This window comes from Neomonachus schauinslandi, chromosome 4 (assembly GCF_002201575.2).
Source record: "Neomonachus schauinslandi chromosome 4, ASM220157v2, whole genome shotgun sequence".
Classification (NCBI taxonomy): domain Eukaryota; kingdom Metazoa; phylum Chordata; class Mammalia; order Carnivora; family Phocidae; genus Neomonachus; species Neomonachus schauinslandi.
This window is the reverse complement of record NC_058406.1, coordinates 94,397,798-94,419,094: the sequence shown is the minus strand read 5'-3', so window position 1 is coordinate 94,419,094 and position 21,297 is coordinate 94,397,798. Positions and strand designations below refer to the sequence as shown.

The 21,297-nt window shown below is 41.0% G+C and overlaps 1 protein-coding gene across 4 annotated transcripts in view; it reads left to right on the top strand.

The window, feature by feature from the left end:
• Positions 1–8,639: 8,639 nt before the first annotated feature.
• Positions 8,640–21,297, top strand: part of PTPN22 (protein tyrosine phosphatase non-receptor type 22) — a 57,980-nt gene continuing 45,322 nt past the window's right edge. For all 4 annotated transcript variants that reach the window (XM_044914102.1, XM_044914103.1, XM_044914101.1 and 1 more), the window contains exon 1: positions 8,640–8,723. In XM_044914102.1, the coding sequence (XP_044770037.1) occupies positions 8,640–8,723 (84 nt within the window). The remainder of the gene's footprint in view (positions 8,724–21,297) is intronic.

The following is a 21,297-nucleotide window of genomic DNA, read 5'->3' as shown; positions in this document are numbered from 1 at the left end:
ACTGCCACAGGATGCAGGAAGTGCTGGCCCACATCTAGGAGAGTGGGGCCATCCCACCTTAGATGAAACTAGCTGCATACCACAGTGTTTTTCAAACCAAAAAGTGGTTTACATACCACTAGTGGACCTTATAAGTTGCTGATTTCCAGGCCCCATCCCTAGAGATTCTGATTCTGTAGGGGGAGGCTGGGGCCTAGCATCCTACCTTTTTAACCAGTTGCACAGGGGTTTCTTATGTCCATATAGAACTTGAGAACACTCACGTTAGAGCAGGGCTTGGCCAAATCCTGTCTGCTGCTTTTTTTGTCGATAGGTTTATTGGCGTGCAGCTACACTCACCTGTTTCCATCTTGTCCATGCCTGTATTAGCACCGCAGTGGCAGAGTTGAGGAGTTACAGCAGACACCTAATGGCCTGTAAAATATATTTACTATCTGGCCTTTACAGAAAAGCATGTAGACCCCTGCTTTAAAGCTAAATGAATGTTTCTCTCTGAATAATTTAAATTCTGTTGCAATCCTGATCATTCGTACCAAACACAACGGTATGTAGGATAACTCTATTTTTTTTTAGAATTTAGTCTGAGAGTGTTTGTTAGTTCCTGCATAGTCCACACTTTCTCTGGGACTTTGGCAAATCAAAAAGCTCTGGGACGCCTGGGTGGTCAGTCACTAGAGGGTATACATTTCCCTGGCCCCTACCGTAAGTGACTGGAAGTAAAGCCTATGGTATCTACGGCATGTGTATCTTCTAATAATCCTTCATACCTCATAGATCAGTAGGCACTCATCAAGTAGAGACTCTTACATTCATAAGCCCCAAGGCTAGACTACTTACCTGCTTGTCAAGAAGAAAAGCATTGCTGTATCTATTTTTGAAGAGAGGCATTAATGGTTTGGTTACAGTTTGGCTCAAGTGTAACCACATCCCCTCCCTTCAGCCAGCCAGCTATCTGTTTCCCCTAAATGCATAGAAATAAAGATGTAGCGCTGCTACTATATTTTCGCTTTTTAAGTTATGCTATTTCCTCTATTCATGGATAAATCACAATAGGTTAGTAATCCCAAATGAGATTTCATGTTTCTCTTAAGTAGGAATTAGCTTTATTTGCTACCAAGTTTGAACAATGTATTCCTTTGTCCCTTACATTACTGTAAATTCAACATGGTGGATTTTTTTTTTTTTTTAAGATTTTATTTATTTGAGAGAGAATGAGAGAGAGAGAGAGAGCACAAGATGGGGAGAGCGGGAGAGGGAGAAGCAGACTCCCCACTGAGCAGGGAGCCCGACGCGGGCCTCGATCCCGGGACTCCAGGATCATGACCTGGGCCAAAGGCAGTCGCTTAACCAACTGAGCCACCCAGGCACCCTCAACATGGTGGATTTTGTGGTATTTTACTTCTTAGGTGAAATCACTATTTTCACTTTGACCAATGCTGTTTTGTTCATGAAATAAAATTATGTCCATGTATTTGAACTAATTCTCAGTAAGTGCCATCTCAATTGAATGATAGAGAAACAACAGATTGGTGGTTTCCAGGGACACGGGATGGGAGGTGGGGGAAATAGGTGAAGGTGGGCAAAGAGTATATAACCTTCCAGTTATAAGATGAAAAAGGTCTGGGCATGTAATATACAGCATGGTGACTATAGTTAACAATATCGTATCATATATTGAAAAGTTGCTGAAAGAGTGGATTTTTAAAGTTCGCACCACACACACACACAAAACCACATTATTTATTTTATTTATATATTTTTTTAAAATTTTATTTTTTCTAAATAATCTCTATACCCAACATGGGGCTTGAACTCACAACCCTGAGATCAAGAGTCACATGTTCCACCAACTGAGCCTGCCAGGCGCCCCAAAACACATTTTTTAGCTAGGCAAGGTGATAGATGTGTTAACTAACCTTACTGTGGTAATCATTTTAAAATATATACATATAGCAAATCATTACATTGTATACCTTAAACTTATACAAAGTTATATGTCCGTTATATCTCAATAAGAGGACAAATAAAGTAAATGATAAATGTCAGAGGCCAGCAGCCTCCTCTTTGTCTTTTCTTTTCCCACTTAGCTAGAGAAGCTCCCTGTTTTATCCTATACTGCCAATGAAACATCAGAATATGAATCTGGCTCCAAATATATGGCAGTGTCTTGAGATTGAGGATATGGTGCCCCTGGAGGTTATGCTAAGTAAATGGGAAAAACAGCTCTGGTTTGTGTTTGTTGCTAGGCCACCCTTTCCTAGGAGAGCTGAGTGGTGGGGTTGCAGAAAGAAAACACGGTAGCCCAGAGATTAAGAATACCTTCAGATTGTCTGATTTTAACAATTTAGTTTCACCATAGACTAATCATGTGACACCGGGCCAGTAATCCAATTCCTTTGTGCCTTGGTTTCCAGGTCTTAAAATAGAGATGATTTGGTTACTAATTCATGGGATTGTGGCGAGGGATAAATGAAACAATACACTGTGTAAAGGGTTTAGCCCAGTTTCTGGAATATTTTAAGCACTGCACCATTAACAGTTTGGGACTGCTGTGATTCGGTGTTCATAAAGTTCTACCTTGACTTTTTTTCTCTCCACTGACATGGTCTCTCACAAAGGCAAGCCAACCTTCTGGCTTTACCTCTCACCTTGATGTGGGTGATTCCCAAGTCTGGCTTATTTCCCATCTTCCTAAATCCACATCCACAAGCTCTAATTCTTCATTTCTATGTACCGTTCTTATCCCTGTACATTCCCAGACTGCCATCCAGCTAGCTCAAAACCTTAGTCATTTCTCCCTGTTCCCTCTTTCCAGTCTTGCACACACACAATTAGTCTTTCTCATTTATTCCTTCCTTTTGTCCTAATTCTCTGCCTGGACTTTTGGTAAAGCCTCTTAGTTAGGCTGTTAATTGATCATCCTGTTCCAGGCTTGCCCCATTCCAGTCCATCCGATATACTGCCACCAGATTGACCAAAGCTGTGGTTTCCTTGTCTATTCTTTTGATTCATTTCTAGATATGGCATAATTCATTTTGAAGTTTTACATACTACTGAAGGAGATGATGAGACTTTCAAAAAATTTATCAGAAGGGGCCATTTCTTAAAAAAAAAAAATATCGAGAAACATTGCTTTGCCTGCCATTTTCTTAAGATTTTCCAGTGGAACTTTTGAAGGTGATTGGATATGTTCCTTATCTTGATTGTGGTGATGGTTTCATGGCTGTGTACACATTTCAAACTTATCAAACCATGCACTTTGAAGTATGCAGTTTATTGTATGTCAATAGTATTTCAATAAAGTTGTATTAAAAAAAAAACCAACCTTTACTAGTTTTCCGCTGCCCATCAAATAAAGCCTGACTTTTCACCCTGGTGTTCATATTCCCCCAGGGTCTGTCTCCAACTACCCTTTCTAGCCTTGATTATCAATCAGGACTCTACAGAACCAAGGCTCCAGGCAGACTGAGCCACTCACTAAGCCACCCAACTCCTACTGTTCTCTCTCTCTTTCATATTGCTTCTCCTCAGGCTCTTTGATATATTCAAGGCCTAACTTAAATGCTGCTTCCTCCATGAAGACTATCCAGATAACCCAAGCACAAAGTGATCTTTGCCTTCTCAAAATTTTGTGCGCATAACGTTTATGGCCTTACCACGAATGGCCTTAGATTATAGTTATTTGTGTACTTACCTTCCTTACGAGTATAAAAGATCCTTGAATGAAGACAATTTGTTGCATACATTTGTAGCACCCCTCGTCCCCATTCTCTTGCATGTATATGGATCTCGTAAATATTCATTAAATGAATAAACAAACAGACAATACTGAATAAACAGAAGAAAGATAAGACTTCATGTTTGATTATATTTTGAACAAGATGCCAAGCCCCACCAAGAGTTAAAAAAAAAGGTAAATTGCGTGATTTGGAAATTATCAGTTGACTTTTGCCCCCTGAGGATTGTGTTTCTGAAACCAAAGGTGGAGCATGATTCCCTGTGGAATGTGGGGTACTGACTACGAAGTTCACAGCAGGTGAACTAAAGAGCTTGATGAGGTCTCAGAATACTGTAGTGACCAGAAGCAATCATGACCAGAAGCTGGGGAGGGGACTTTCCTGCTGTGGGTGATGTAAAAACACCAGGAAAGCAACAAGCTTCGTTAGAGGCATTTTATAAGCTTCTTTTGTGTCCTTTTAGAGAGGGGGAACTGGATCTATTCTGGAGAGGAAGGAGGTCATCCCCCCCACCCACCCATGGTGGCCCTGCAGGATTGGACTCTGCGTCAGTGATGACGGCCATGGCTCCGCTGCTGGGCAGCAGCCCTCAGGCAAGTGCTCTTTGCCAGGGTCCTGGATGTCCCTGTAGGGAAGGCCCATCTGTTCCTGGCACAGTGAAAGTGCCCGGCAGGAGACCCGGAGTCATTGCTGTCTTGAGCAAACAAGTCGGGGTGGATCTCTCACCAGCACCCAACCACATTATGTAGCGTCCTTTATCATGATAGGCTTATTTCAGGTGTGCTGAAGACCCTGGTAAGCACTGGGGGTTACCCAGATGCATATAGAAGACACTAGCATTGCCTTTGATAAACTTAAAACTCCAGGGGGCCGTTTGTGTGTTTTCTCTTGAATAAACTCTTTTAAACTCATGGGAGACAAGGAACACGTGAAGAAACAAAGAAAACTTCTATGGCTGAATATAAAGACTTCATTCCGAGAAGAGGCAGACTAAGAGAAGTTCATTGGTGAGATGGCATCAGGGGCAGGGTTGTTGAAGAAAAGAGTGACCAGGCTTTACAGCTGTATTTTTGTCTTGACGAAAATTAGGGGAAAGGTGAGAAGTAGCAAAAGAGGTGGCAGTAGCAAGAGCAAGGCCTGTGGGTGACGTGGCTAGGTAGTTTGGGTGGGGACACATGGCGAGGGGCTTGGTGGCAGGCGGAGGAAGCTGTAGACCATTGGGTCTTGAGCATTAAAGTGGAGTTTTACGAACATTCATCCAGCCTTGGTTCCTAGGAGATGCTAGCACGGATTAGAACGAAGAGCCCATTGCTGCAGCAATCCATGTGTGCAAAAGGGCATGGTGGTCAGCATGGGAATGGAAAAGGCTGCTTGAATCTACAGGACATTGAGGAGAAAGGACAGGTCGGCCTTGGTGACCCAGCGGATGCTCGCAAAGAACCGAGTGTCCCGCAGATAATGCTAGAGCCCCTATCAAATCAATGACCCTGGGAGGTAGAGAAAGGCAGGCATAGTGAAACTGAAGCTACGATTGGTCAGTGGCTTCCCCAGGGTAGAGCATGCCTGCTCAGAGAGAGGGAAGGATGTGCTGAGAAACCTGAGTGTATTTCCCATTAGCTAATAATGTCCTAATAATCTTCCCTAATACTCCCTTCGGTTGAAGTGTTTTTTTTGTCATCTAATTCCAGCCTCCGTGACACTGATGTTTCTCCTTACACTGGCACACTTCCCTCTTGCTGGTACAGGTGACCATGTGACGGGTCCTCCTCTCTGCTGTCCTCTTCCTTCTGACCACACAGCGGAGCCACAGGAGGCAGCAGTGAGATGGTCCTTCCTTGCTCTTCTTCAGGTGCTCATTCACTTTTACTTTCCACTAGAACTCACCCCTGAGGGTTCTGACCGAGCGCTCATGGAATTGTCGTGTTCACTCAGGGTGTGAGCCAGACTGGTTTCAATGTTTCATCACAAATTCGTAAATTCTTTTAGGTACTTGCCAGTCTCTGCTGTATAACATATTCCCCCCTCCCCAGCTCTTGATCTTCCCACAAGATATAAATGAGTCATCAGAATCTTTATCAAAAAGCACCATGCTCCTGTTGTCTGTAGACACCTATAAGTAAGTATCTATAGAAGGAAGTGTGAAAAATTAAGTAGCAGCTTAGATTTGTTAAAAATAAAACTGAAGTTTTTTGTTTTCTCCTTCAGTTTTGTTTTTTGCTCGCTTGAGTGGTCTTCTCAGGAAATGGTCTTTCAGCTAAGTGGGTTTTTGAGGTTTGGTTATTTCACGATGTTTCTGTCTCTTTTGGTTTTAGAATGGAACAGACTCCTAAGAATTGCTGTTTGCTTTAAAAAAAAAAATCTGCAGTTATGCTAAGACACTATTTTTAGATTCTTATATTGGGGTAAAAGGACTACAGAGGGCATCTCAGCGAGTTTCTCTTTACCTCATATCTGTCTCTATCTTAGCTCTCCCTAAGAAGAGACTGAAGTTAAAGATTGTTCTGAAATATGAGCTTGAGAAAAAGAGCTTTAAATCTTATTTGATTGGGTCTCTTTTTGTTTATTAATTAATAAAGTTCTGGTTTGGTTGGAAGTGATTACATTCCTAAGGGGACAGAGAGTTTATGAAATTCTCTGTCTTGTTAAAATACAGAAAATCATTTTCCTTTTTGGTTTATGCTTTGCTACTTTGCAAACGAGCAAGTTAGTTTGGAATGTTTTTATTTTAATTAGTAATTACATCTATGTCTTAGTCTTGAGATGCTTTATTAACTGGTTAAGGGTCCTTTTCACTATATTCTGGCTTGTTTGCTACTGCATCCCCAGCCCTAACATAGTGCTTAGCATTTAGTTGGTACTCAATAAATTTGTTGAACAAATTGGTGGATTTTTATGCCTTTTTTCTAACTTAAAAAATGGCATAAGAATTTTAAAAGACTTTTGAAAAGCACCTTGATCCCAGCACTTACACAATTGATCCTTTTCTGCATCACTTAGTCTTCATCTAACCTTGTATATACTTTTACAGGGTTTGAGTTATTGTGAACTTTAGATTTTGTGCTTTTAAAGGCTTCCCCCCATATTTTATATGCCTTAAAATAGCCAAATTAAACATTGCTTTAGTTAGTGCTACAAAAAAATTCCCCTTTAATGCTAGATGGGGCTAATTGGAGAAATCCTATCCCATTCTCAACAAATATTGTTGAAGAACTCTGCTTCATTTTAATTTATTGTGTGGCTCGGGATTGAAATTCTTTATTGGCTTCACCTGCCTATAAGCAGAATCCCTCAGAGACTGTTCCTTTCCTGTTGTGAGGCTCAATAGAGTGGAGGCGGCTTCATAGTGTTTGGAGTCATGATTTCCCAAAGGGAGTTTGAATAATGCAAAACAGAAAGGATTGCTAATATCTTAAATAGAGGAAGTTCTAATGGCACATTTCCCAGTTTTCTTCAGGATTATTTCAGACTAATTTTGTTAACAATTATTTATGGAATTTCTGTCCTCAAGCAGAGATGATATGCTGATTTGGGGCTGCGCTCACTCTGGATGAGACAGTCTTAAGTAGGTTTGTACCCACTGAGGAGAGGATTTATTCAAGCTGAGATGTGGAAGCTTTTTCTAGAACAGCCGGCCTGTCAAACAGGGCCAAAATGCCACACGCACAGCATGGCTTCCTGAAGCAATGGCCTTTTCCAAGGCACCAGTTGGGAGAGTAGAAATGTCTTCTCTAGACAGGGTTCATGCTTTGCACCCTGAAAGTTATACTGTTGCCAGCAAGGTGGTTGATGTTACTCTTTTTCTGTTCCTTATAGTTAACTAGCATTGCATGCAGGGGACGTTGTGCCAGCTTCCTGGTCAGGTGCTCCTCATGGGGGCCACTGTGCTCCTGGATCCCATATAGACCAATACTCAGTCCTGAAATCAACAGCACTTCCCTTAAGCGAGGTCAGCACTTCCCCAGCCCTGGGGGAGACACAGACTGTCAGAAGCAGCTGACTTTGCTTCATCCAAAAGAGAGTTTGAGGTCTATATGGCAGACTTAAAACTTCTGAATAAAAATGCCTTCTCTGATGAACAGAAATTTGCCACCGATCACATGGACAAGACACTTTTGGGGAGAATAGTACAGGCAGAAGATGTCTTAACTCCAAACAGTGAAGTTTGGAGCCTCCCTTTCTGACCCTGACGGAACTTGGCTGAGTTCGTTTGGGACATGAGGAAACAGAAGGTGTCAACAGGGCCTTTGTGTTCACTGAGGCAATGGGGAGAGGCAGACCCCATCCATGAGACCTGGCATTCTGCCTTTTCCCCAGGAAACCGGAAAAAAGTGAATCTTGCTTAAAGATGATGGAGTGGAATGAGAGACTATGGACTCTGAGAAACAAACAGGGTTTTAGAGGGGAGAGGGGAGGGGGGATTGGTTAGCCCGGTGATGGGTATTGAGGAGGGCACGTACTGCATGGAGCACTGGGTGTTATACGAAAACAATGGATCGTGGATCACCACATCAAAAACCAATGATGTATTGTATGGTGACTAACATAAAATAATAAAATTAAAAAAAAAAAAAAGATGATGGAGTGGAACAGTCTCGGAGCTAAGCAAACCATGTATGATGCTCTGGTTAGCCTCTTGTTGGTTACAACTTGAGTTGTAACCAGGTTCCTTCCTTGAGAAGGAAGGCACTAGGGCCCTGGAGTGATGATGGCTTTGTTGTGTGACCACAGAGGCTGGTTGCGTACTAATTTCCTCTAGGGCTTGTGATGAAGTCAGTTAACCACAGCCTTCAACATGCTCTGCTCCAGCAACAGCAGCGGCTTCTTGGTGGTATCTCGGCCATGACATACATTTGACATGCCCTCCTGTAACCCGCTGGTAGACAGTTTCTCTTGTCCTGCAGCATGGACCAAAGGGAAATTCTGCACAAGTTCCTGGAGGAGGCCCAAAACAAGAAAACTAACAAAGAGTTTGCTGATGAATTTCTGGTGAGTCCTACATGTGACACTCTCAGGGGAGTTACACAGACTGTTTGACGAGGATGGTCCAACTCTCCTAGACCAAATTGCTCTTGGGATAAAAAGTGAATATCAGACCGTGCAGGGGAGGAAGGGAGAAAGGCAACCTAAAAGTTCGACTTTTCTGAGTGGCTTGTGTGTTTTAAGTTTTCTCTCCAAAATACTGTTTTAAATATTGTGTTTCCTAGTTCTTGGAGTTTGACTGGGATTCCCATGGAAGGCCTGCTTGATTCCAGGTGTATAAATGCCCACATTAATTGAACATCGGGAGTTCCTAGGTATCTGAGTTGTGGTTTAGGCTTCAAATGACTACTTTCAATTAATATTAAGAGGAAAGAAACTAAGATTAACTTTTCATGGAACATTATGTGTTAGCCTCCCCATGGAATTCCACTTGGATGACAAGGGCTCTTGAGCACCAAAATTACCTGCTGCCATTTTTCTTTATTTCTTCTTTTCCTTTTCTTATGTATTTTCTTAAGAAGAAAAATGAGAACATGTGTTTTTGCAATAACAGTTTCCTTAAGCTTCTTTTGCTTGGAGGGGTGGAATGACTGGGATGGAGAGTAGAGACAAGTGAGGGGCATAGAGCCTAGGGCCGACAAGATCTGATCATCCAGATCAGTTTTCTTCAGGATTGGAACTTCTGTCCTCAAGCAGTGGGAGTGGGGGTGATCTCCTCTAAGGGGACTGTGGTGACTGATGTGTCAGCAGCTGGGTAGGCCTCATTTGTCTATAACCTAGCACATCAGAGGACATGGGATATCTGATAATACCTATTATGTGTTTTGGAATACTTCCAGCTAGTGTTTCAGGGCTATAAAAACTTGAAGCCTTGGTTTTTCAGCTGCAAAGAAGTGGGAAAAACAAGAGAATTGAAGCAGAAAACCTGAAATCAAATCATGATTCTCTTGTCAACCGAGCTATCAACTCTTTGACATGTTCCTTGATTTCCCCAAGTCTTTGTTTACTAACTTCCAAAATGGGGATGATAATTCATGTCCTAGCGATCCTCACGGGTTGTTGTGACGGTCAAATATCAATAATAATTAAATGTGCTCATTCATTCAGTAATATTTATTGAGCACCTCCTGTGTACCAGGTTTAGTTCCAGGCCCTGAGGATACAGCCATGAACAAGGCAACACCTCTGTGCTCACGGACCTAACATTCTGGTACCAGACAGTAGATGTGAAAACACTCTGTAAAGTCTTGAGTGATTAGATGTTATGACTGAGGGATTATAAGTTGTGATAGAGGCCCCTATATCAACTCAACTGTGGAATGGTGAAAAATGTGCTCTCATCCCCACTGGCCAGGCAGGGAGTCCCTCTGAGTAGAGCTACCAGGGAGGGAGGCAAGGGGAAAGTCCTGCTTATGTGTCTGTTTAGACACGTGCCTGCCCCTGGGCTATAACTCCTGAGTCACCCAACACACAGAGGCAAAAAGTGACCTGAGGGGCTAGTACCAACCTCTGTCTTATTTTGGTTGTATTTTTAAAAATAAAATAAAAATAAAAATAAGGACTACATCCTTAATATTGTACTTTTCTTACCTCAGTCATTATAATCTCCCACCAAATTATGGCAGTCACCTCACCTCCTGTTTTCCCTGCCTCTAGCCTTGCCCCACCTTCAATCAATTTTCCATTCAATACTAATAATACAAACCTGGTCAGTTTCCCCTGTTTAAAAACATTTTTTTCAGCTGCTTAAAACTGTGAAATATAATACATAGTTAGAAAATTACAGACAACATGTATAATTATAAAGTCAAGGACTAGAACACTCTCGGACTCCGGAAGACCTCTATATATCGCTTCTCCAGCAGGTCCCTCACCCCGACTCCCATCCCCACCCCCACTGTGTCCTGCCCTGCCCTGCCCTGCCCAAGGAATAATCACTATCCTGACTTTTATATTAATCACTTCCTTGCTTTTCTAGCTCTTGGTTTTAAGGACCTTGTTTTTGGGTGGTGATTAAGTGGAACCTCACTGTTCACTGACTCATGTCCTCCAGTGGAAAAACAGAGTCTTGCCCTCAGCCCCACCTAAAGGTTCAGCTGAGATACCAGAGACATTCATTTTGGGGGAGTTGGGTCGTGGTGAACAGGGCTAGGTTGCTTGCTTGGACGAGGTCAATAGTGCCACTAACCTGAAGGGCTTTCCATATGGTCCTGTTCCCCATCCCACCTTAAGCCCTTTAATGTATTCTCCCAGGATTTGATGTTTTTGAGGTTGGAGGACTAATTCTGTGACACGAGGCCACTGCTAGCCTAAATGGTGGTGCCTTTGTGGGAATTATAGAAAGTCATCTCTGGTTCCAGGGAGACAATCTGTGTACGCTGCCCCCTGCCAGGTCAGAGGCTTGGATTTCAGTCCCCACCCCCAGCCCCTTGGCTGTGTATCTGTGCACAGAGCACATGGCCCTGCTATGCCAGCTAAAGCCAATACCATGCAGCATAGGACTTTTCCTGCGCCAACACTAAATTCAATCACCTTTCTGTAGCGGAAACTGCCACAAAACTAGTGGAAGTTTAGTTCCATTCAACGTGGCTCTTAGTGTAGTGGAAACTGCCACGACCATAAGCTTTTCATGCATTCATTCACATGTTTACTGAACGCTTACTATGTGCAAAGCATTGTGCTAGAGGCTGCAATATGCAATTGCAATGCTTTGGTGGAGCTTATCTCCTAAGACATCAGAGGATGTCATAATGAGGGAGACATTAAACAGCTAATTACGCTAGTAAATATTGAATTGTGATAGTCTTGGTGGGGTGCATATTCATTATCTTATTTATTACTCATTAAAAAAAAACCAAACAAACCCATGAGGTAGTTATGATCTGTGACTTACAGATGAGAAAACTGAGGCTCTCAGAAGTTAAGTAATTGGCCTAAGCTTCACGCCAGCATTCAGCCACAGATATGAAGTTTAACCTGGATCTGTCATTTCAGAGCCTGTGAATTGAATCCTTATGCAGTAGTGTCTTGCTTCAGCCAATAACACCAAGTTCCCCAAAGGGCCTAGCCTGAGCCTAAGTCCCCAGTTAGTAGAGTTTCTTTCTTTCTTTTTAAGAGAGAGAGAGAGAGAGAGAGTACGAGTGAGGGGGGAAGGGGCAGAGAGAGAAGGAGAGAGAGAGAATCTCAAGCAGACTCCCCTCTCAGCACAGAGCCTGACTCGGGGCTCAATCTCATGACCCTGAAATCATGACCTGAGCCGAAATCAAGAGTCGGACGCTTAATTGACAGAGCCATCCAGGCACCCCATATTGTTGTTATTCTTATGAAACAATATTATTGCAAATTAAAAGAAAATAAATTCACCATAGTACCAATATCCCAACAAATATAGTCTTTTTGGTGTGGAAATTCTAGTTCTTGTCCATTTATATACTGCCTTTTACATTGTTATAATGATAGTGTAGATACAATTTTGTATTCTCATATTTTCACTTAACATTATACCCAAATTATCATGTTAATTAAAATCTGTATTTATGGCCTTTGATGCAGCATTGTATAATGAAAGAATAATACTCATAATAATAGCTAATACTTTCATATTTCTTATAGAAACTGTTCTAAACACTTTTATGTATCAAGTCATTTAATCCATTGAAGAAGGTACTGTACATTTTATAGATGAGGAAACTGAGACAGGGGTTAGTTGACTTGCTCAAGGTCAGAGAGCTAGTAAGCGGTGGAACAGAGATTTAAATTCAAGTAGTCTTGCTTTACCATCTATATTTATAACAACTTTGGTGTCATATAAACTTGAGTTTGAATTTAGTTTCTGCCTATCATTAGCTCTGTGACCTTGAACAAAGTCATTAAAAAGTGGGAATAAATAAATATTCACATTGCAGAATTGCTGTGAGGAAAATGGAATAAATACATAAAATGTCTGACGTGTGGTAGACACCCAAGTAATTTGATTTTTTCTTTTCTTGGACATTTAGATTATTTCCAATTTTCCATGATTATTAATAGCATGCAATAAATGTGTTTGTCCACATGGTTTTCCTCTTCTTTTGAATTATATCCTGGGGCTAGATCCCCAAAAGAATCATTATCAGGTCCAAAAGTCTTAGCATCTAATTGGCTAAGTATTGCCAAATGTGTTTTTCAAAGAGCTTTTCCAACTTGCAGAATCTGAATTTATCACCTTCTCTACCATCTTGCTAACTCTTAATAACTATACAAGAAAATAAATAAATCTTTTTGACTGCTTACCATATGTTAGGCAGTAAGTGGTTTACCATATATGATCTTAATCACAACAACCCCAAGAGGAAAGCATTATCTTCATTTAACCCATGAAATGGCAAGGCCAGGATTTGAAACTGGTCTGATTAAAAGCCCTTAACCTCTACACTGCATCATAACATGCTGCCCACCCCCCGTCCCCTGCCATTTAGTGTAAAATAGTACTTTGTTATGTTAATTTTATTTATTTGATTTTAGAGCCTCAAAAATTTTCCTGATTCTTTTTTCTTTCTTTTTTTTTTTAAATCAAAGTATAGCTGATGCATAGTTTTACATTTAGGTGCACAACATAGAGATTCCACAACTCTATACTCCATGGTTATTTTCTACCTGCATTTTCTCATTTTAAATTTTCTGTTCGTCTACTTTCAACAATAACTAAGCCATGGAACTGTGTTCCAGACTCTATGCTCGAGGGCTTCACAAACAGAGCCTTATTTACTTCCCAAAGAATTCCTTACAATGGCTAACAAAGTCCTGCATGGACCAGCCCTCGAGTGCTTCTCCAGCTTCCCACAGGATGTTGAGTTTCTTGTCCTTGTCATGCTGCTTCTGTCACACGGCCTTTGCACACCCGTTGTTCCCTTTCTTTGAATATTCCCTCGTACTCCTCTTTACCTAGTTAACACTTCGTAATTCAGATCTCAATTTGGTGGTCATTTCCTCAGAGAAGCCTTCTTGACCTCCCCAAAATACAGCAAATCTCCTATTATACATTCTCATTAGCACCGGCTGTAGTTTCTTTTTACGTCTCTTTTTTGGTCCCAGCCTTATTAAGGTTTCCATAGCATTTATCATGGTTCCAGTTTTACATCTGTCTGTGTGATTATTTGGTTAATGTCTGCTCTCCCATCAGTCTGAAGCTCCACAAAGACAAGGCTCACATTTAGTTCTGCTCATCTTGGTATTCGTAGCCACTAACACGCATTTGGCGAGTGGAGTCATAGACACTGAGGGACAACTTGCCTGAGGTCATGCAGTTCATTAAGTGGTGGAACTTGGATTTGAAAGAGAGCTATCTGACTGTTAAGCCTGTGCTCTTAGCCCTCCTTCGGATCCTTGACTCTATTGCCCCCAATTTATACATTGGTCTGAACATTTTAAACTTAAAAAAAATTGTAGAATATAACATATACACAGAAAAGTGCTTTAAACACACATGAGGGGCACCTGGGTGGCTCAGTCGGTTAAGCATTTGACTCTTGATCTCAGCTCAGGTCTTGATCTCAAGGTGGTGAGTTCAAGCCCCAATCTGGGCTCCACTCTGCATGTGGAGCCTACAAATAAAGAAACAAAGAAATAAAGAAATGAATAAAATACACATGGGGCGCCTGGGTGGCTCAGTCAGTTAAGCATCTGCCTTCTGCTCAGGTCATGATCCCAGGATGTTGGGATCGAGCCCCGCATCAGGCTCCCTGCTCGGCGGGGAGCCTGCTTCTCCCTCTCCCTCTGCCCCTCCCCCAGCTCATGCTTATGCTCTCTCTATCTCAAATAAATAAATAAAATCTTTTTTAAAAATAAACACACATATGCAATTTAACAACAAGTGATAAGACATCCAGCACTGTCACTGTGTCCCTAGTGCTGGCCAGGAAATAGTAGTGGCCCCCAGCTTGAGGGTTCAGACAAGGAGGTGGAGACCATACCATCACAGTTGAGGCCACCAAAATCACACTGCTCAGATCGAGAAACAGAACATTGCCTACACCTTGGAAATCCCTTGGGTGTCCTTCTGGATCACAACTGCCCCCAACCCCCACCAGATTAGAGGTAAATGCTGCCCTGAAATGGTTATGATTTTTATTTATTTTTTATCCCCTTCACCTATTTTGCTCATCCTCCCATCCCCTCCCCTCTGGCAACCACTAGTTGTTTTTGCTTTTTTTTTTAATATTTATGAGTCTATTTCTTTTTTCATGTTATTCGTTTGTTTTGTCTTTTAAGATTCCACATATAAATGAAATCATATGATATTTGCCTTTCTCTGTGAATTTTTTTGTTTTTCTGCATAGCTTTAAGACCTATATATATATCACTGAACAGTAGAGATTAATTTTACCTGTTTTGTAACTCCATGTAATGCAATCATGTTATGTATTTGTGTGTGTGTGTGTGTTTAATGTCTTCTTTCTTTCACTCTACATTATGTTTATAAAATCCACCTGTTTTTTTTTTTTTTTTTTTTTTTTAAGATTTTTTTTTTTTTTTCATGAGAGATAGAGAGAGAGAGAGAGAGGCAGAGGGAGAAGCAGGCTCCCAAGGAGTAGGGAGCCCGATGCGGGACTCGATCCCAGGACCCCGGGATCATGACCTGAGCCGAAGGCAGACGCTTAACCATCTGAGCCACCCAGGCGCCCTCCACCTGTTTTGTTACATGTAGCCAGGTCTTGATTTTTTTCTAATCATGTTTATGAATTCCATCAGGGTTGAATATATGCAATTACTGTAGAGTTGTGATCACAGAGGGCACTGAGCAAGGTCACGTAGTCACCTAGGATTGTATTAACTATTTTGGATCACCACAGTCCAGTGTCTTAGCTTTAGTTTTGCTAGTCTAAAAATTCAATTTTGTCAGTATGCCCAGAGTTGATCAGGACTAGGCAAACACATAAGAAATTCACCAGAAACAAGAATGCCAATTTATTAATTTTTCAGGGAGAAAAATCACTGTCAGAGTAGAAGCTTGCATTGACTGATAGCATGTTCTATGGTTTGGAGAAAAACTTGTATGAGAAGCCAACTATAATCAGAAAGTTGCCCGATGAGCATAGTGATTTTGGTGGCCTCAACCGTGATGGTATGGTCTCCACCTCCTTGTCTGAACCCTCAAGCTGGGGGCCACCACTATTTCCTGGCCAGCACTAGGGACACAGTGACAGTGCTGGATGTCTTATCTTCTAGGCTTAATGAGGACCATCTGCTTCCCTCAGTGCATCCTTGATCAGATAGATTACAATTTGCAGAGGAATAGGTATTCCCTTTGGCCAATTACTGCACCTGATTGTGGTTTTATGACATGTACATTTCAGCTATTGTATGAAATATGGGTCGAGACTTGGTTATGTATATCACATGCTGGTCGATTTTGTTTAAAACTCCTTTGATATACTTTTCTACATTGGAGGCAGTTGAAGCGTCTTCATTTAGAAAACATGTGTAAGGGGCACCTGGGTGGCTCAGTCAGTTAAGCGTCTGCCTTCAGCTCAGGTCATGATCCCAGGGTCCTGAGATTGAGTCCTGTGTTGGGCTTCCAGCTCAGCGGGGAGCCTGCTTCTCCCTCTGCCTGCCGTTCCCCCTGCTTGTGCTTTCTCTCTCTGTCAAATAAATAAATAAAATCTTAAAAAAAAAAAGAAAGCATGTGTAAAAGTATGAATTGTGTATAAAAAGTGAAAGCTTAGCAAATGTCAAGAATTGTGCTAAATATACACATATGAGCTCACTGGATGTCTGTATGTATTTGTACAAAGACTGGATGGGAATATGGAAATATGAACACGGCTTCATGTCAATAGGGTAATTTGATTATGGTGTATCTTCTTCCTTCTAAAGAACGTTTTGTAGTGAAGAAATTGCAAATAGAAGTACAAATAACAAAAATACCAACAACAACATTTAACCTATCAGATGGCCCTATACTTAAAACATTATAATTCTAATGTCAGTCAGAGTTCAGAAATATGCAGTTCATACATTGCTGTTGTAAACTTTCTAGAGGCAAAATTTGTATACCATTTCTGATATATTTATATGATAATATGAATCAAAAGCCTTTACAGTGGGCAAATTCTTTGGCCACTCCTAAGAATTTATCTAAAGAAAATAATGAAAGATGTTTGCATAGGTTTTGGCTACCTATAATAATATTGTTTAGAACTATCGTTTAGGAAGATTGAAGCACCTTAAATGTGCAATAATATGAAGGAATAGGCTAAGTAATTTATGTTGCACCCCATACAATGGAATACTCTGCCATCACTAAAAATGTAGAACGCAAATTCATAAGTAAAAAGAGCAAGTTGCAAATCCCTATATACAGTGTGATCCCATCTTTATTACACACATAGATAAAGGATTGGAATGTAATATAAAATATTAAGAATGATTAACTCTGGGTCCCGCATCGGGCTCCCTGCTCAGCGGGGAGTCTGCTCCTCTCTCTGACCCTCCCCCCTCTCATGTGCTCTCTCTCTCTCTCAAATAATAAATAAATAAAAATCTTTAAAAAAAAAAAAAAGAATGATTAACTCTGGGTAATATGGGATTATAGGTAATTTTAATAATTTTGTTTTGCTTCTCAGTATTCTAAAATTTCTTCAATGAATATGCATAACTTTTTTATTTAAGAAATCTATATTTAAAATTTTCCTTTTGTGTTGTTTGATTCCATCTAAACAAGAAAAAGCAAAAAGAGAAACGGGGGGGGGTGATTTTTATGTTTCTTGGGGATGAGGTATTTTTGTAGAAAAAGTAAACACTGTGTTTATCAAATACAAAGATATATTTATTAAATATGGAGGAATCAGTGAGCCCTAATAGAAAGACTATACCCAGTCCTGAAGGCCACGGTAATGTTGGTTTATAATACACTAGAAGTCAGACTGGTACCGTAGCAACTTCTGGAGACTTACCACAGACAGACCAGAGAAGGCGAGGTATATTTTAGTTCCACAGAGAAGATCTAGATGTCTCCTAGCTCTATATTTTTTTACAGTAACAATACTAACAGGGCAGTCATGAACACAGTACGTCTTGCATAGCTAGTGCACAAACATCTGTCCAATTGAAATGACTCATTTATGCAAAACAGCCTATCACTTGAACATACTTATCAACATTTCTTGACTTTTGTGCACACGAAGGTGAAGTTTTTTGGCTACTACCACCAGAATAAATATATTGCATCACTTCTAAAGCGAATTCCTCTCAACTCCATCCCCAGCCTCTCACTAGGGACTGTCCAGTCCCATATTTTCAGTTATTCACAGGATTAAAAAAAAAACAACGACATGTCTTGTCATAGCCTCACGTTGTAAGTATCTAAAAAGTTGAACTTCCTGGGCAGCTCAGTCGGTTAAGCATCTGCCTTCGGCTCAGGTCATGATCCCAGGGTCCTGGGATCAAGTCCCGCATCGGGCTCCCTGCTCTGTGGGGAGCCTGCTTCTCCCTCTCCTCCCCACTTGTGCTCTCTCTCTCACTATCTCTGTCTCTCTCTCTCAAATAAATAAAATCTAAAAAAAAATTAAAAAATTAACAAAAAAAATAAAAAGTTGAACTTCTTGGTTTACTCACCCCACTTTGGCTATTGCTTACCCACCTACTCACTTACCTGACTAGTGGATTGCAACCCAGTCCTCATGTGTTTGGCTGGCTAGTTGGAGCTAGATTGAAGGCTTGGAATAGATCATACTGACTTACAGTTGTAGGCATTGAAGAACTACCTTGAGAAGCTCTGGAAACAGCCAACCTGATCCCCCTCTCTCATCTAGCACAGGGGGGCCATATTTGCTTTCTCCCACTCCAAAATGTAACTTACGCTAGGTCTTCCGTATAATGATGTAGTTCTCCAAGGCAAAGATATTATGGTCTTGGGCTTTCTTTTTCTTCGTGTCCTCTTTTAGGAGTGACCTTAATCCATTTATTAGTATTGAGCTTACTAGTCAATGAAAAGAACATGCTAATGACTCTGTCCTGATTTCCATCCTTACGGCCAGAACTTCAGTTTTCCTGTCTTGAAAGGAAAAGGGTAGTATAGACCATAAACCAAATGCGTGTACTATTAGCTTATCAAGCATATACCGAATCTGGTTTGTCATACGTTCCAACTGATCAGGGCCCAGGACGGGATGCTGGCCCCTCAGCAACTTCGCCCGATTTCTCTTGTTTGTGCCACCTCTAGTGAACGCACATCCCTGCACCTTGTGCTTGGCAGAGAAATACCTCCCCACTCTCACCTATCCTTTCTCCCTCAACCCCAACTCACCCCCATGGCTGTGCTTTCTCTTTTATGCGCTTTTGCTGTCTACTCTCAAAGCTCCTCCTTTTCTGGTGAGGTGTATCCGTTCTTCTGTCCTAATTCTGCTCTGTTTTGTTCTCTCTTGGGGTGTTGGAGCCTGTGGGTCTGGTAAGGAGAGAAGGGGAATAAAAAAAAGGACTTCACAGTGATCTGAGCTCAAGTAAGATATCTAAAAACAAAACGAAAAAAACAAAAACCTTTCACACTTTCCAAAGGAACAATTCCATAGGCATTTCCTATGTGATGTTTTGTTAAAAGTGCGTCTCCCTGTGTCATTCAGCAGGATGACTCCAGGGGGAACGAGTAGGGGAGAAAAAGCCATCCTGTCCTATCGTTGAAGGGGGCAGTCAAGGTGGCTGAAGAAACACAAGTTTACAAGTGCACGTGCGCATGCTTACACACACACACACACACTCTTTATCTGCGACATTTTACCAAATTAATAGAGGCATATCTTCCAAAAAGGGCTTTTTGCCTCTAGCATTCTCCCTAGAAAGCATTCCACAAGCAAGCAAAGCAAAACAAACAAGTAGAAACAGTGTAACAAGGAGTATGCAGCAGGGTCGGTTCTGGAAATTTCTAAAAGGAACAGTTCTAGGACTTGAATATTTTCAGCAGCCCTGGAATGAATGGCAACCTAAAAGTGATCATTCCAAAGATGCATAAGAGCAGAGACAGCTGAAATATCAGTGTAACTTGAGTGGAAATCTTTTATAGTCTCCCATGTGCCTCTGGCACGTCCTTAGTTAAATTCCCAAACTAGCCCACTGGCATCCATCTTGTTGTGAAAACATACTGTATTGTTATCAGTTCAGCATCTCTCCCCCTAAATCTAATCCTGAAAATCCACAGGAATTCAAACCATGGTAAGGAACTAGAATTTAAGAAATGACTGTATACCTGCTTTGTAATAGGTCACCTGTGTCTGATCTACCTCTAGAAACAGAAAAAATGGTCATTAGAACAACACATGCTGGTATTTATGGTCCAGCAGCTAAGCAGGCACTGGTTGGCTGTCCCATTTGTCATCCTCAGTTGGAAAAGGCTTACATTCCTATATTCTGAGGTGGTATAATAATTTAGTGATTATGTATTATTTGGAAAGTATCATTTTAATTAGCTTCTAGATATTTGGAATTCTTTGTGTTATGAACTCCCAGCTAACAAACATCTCATGACCCCAACTTTTCATCAAGTTATCCAGAGCTGATCTTGAAATCTAAGGATGGATTTGGATGATTTATTGGAGCAGATTTCTATTCTCTATGACCTTTTTTTATTTCTCTCTGTGTCATCATACCTTGGTTTTAGGCTCTCCCTTCCTCGCCCATTTTTTTAAATGATGTAGTTATAAGTGTCCTTAAGTAAACTCCTACAGATAGACACACATCCTAATTATGTGAAAACACTATATGAAGTATAGCAACTAAGCAACCATAAATGACACCCCCCTTCTTTTTTATTTTTTCTTGTTGCCAGTCACTCAAGGAAAGTTCTTTCTCTATTTCCTTATTTCTCTTTATTATTTTACCCCGTGGAACAAAATAGACCATAATTTAGGTTGAGGAATGCACAAGCAGTACCCGATATACATTTATGAGAAAGGAAAGGAAAGCCATAGTTTTAGAGAAATGATATTTTACATAATTGATAGTGACATCAATTTGTATGATCTTTTTTTTTTTTTCTTTAGAGAGAGAGAGAGGGTGCCTGCATGTGCAAGGAGCAGGGAGGGGTAAAGGGGGAGGGAGAGAGAGAATCTTAAGCAGGATCTCCACAGAGCCTGACACGGGGCTTGATCTCATGACTCTGAGCTCATGACCAGAGCTGAAATCAAGAGTCGGATACTTAACTGACTGAGCCGTCTAGATGCCCCTCAATTTGTATAATCTTAAAAGAAACTGGAAGTCAATCCTTTCTTTTTTTAAAAGAAAAGAAAATATTTCTTGTTTTATTAGACAACCTTAAATACATTTTTTTCTAATATCCTTAAATATATTTTTCTAGTTAAGAGTTCACATAGACTGAAAGCAAGCCTGTTAAATTGGCTAAACAAGGATGTGTGTAGACAATGAGGTCACTGCAGGGAAATGCATGTAATCAGAGAGGTATGATCCCTCGGAACCACAACCTAGGCCCGGGTTAAGAATTTTAGGTACCTGGGGCCCCTGGCTGGCTCAGTCAGTGGAACATGTGACTCTTGGTCTTGGGGTTGTGAGTTTGAGCTCCACGCTGGGTGTAGAGATTACTTAAAAATTTTAA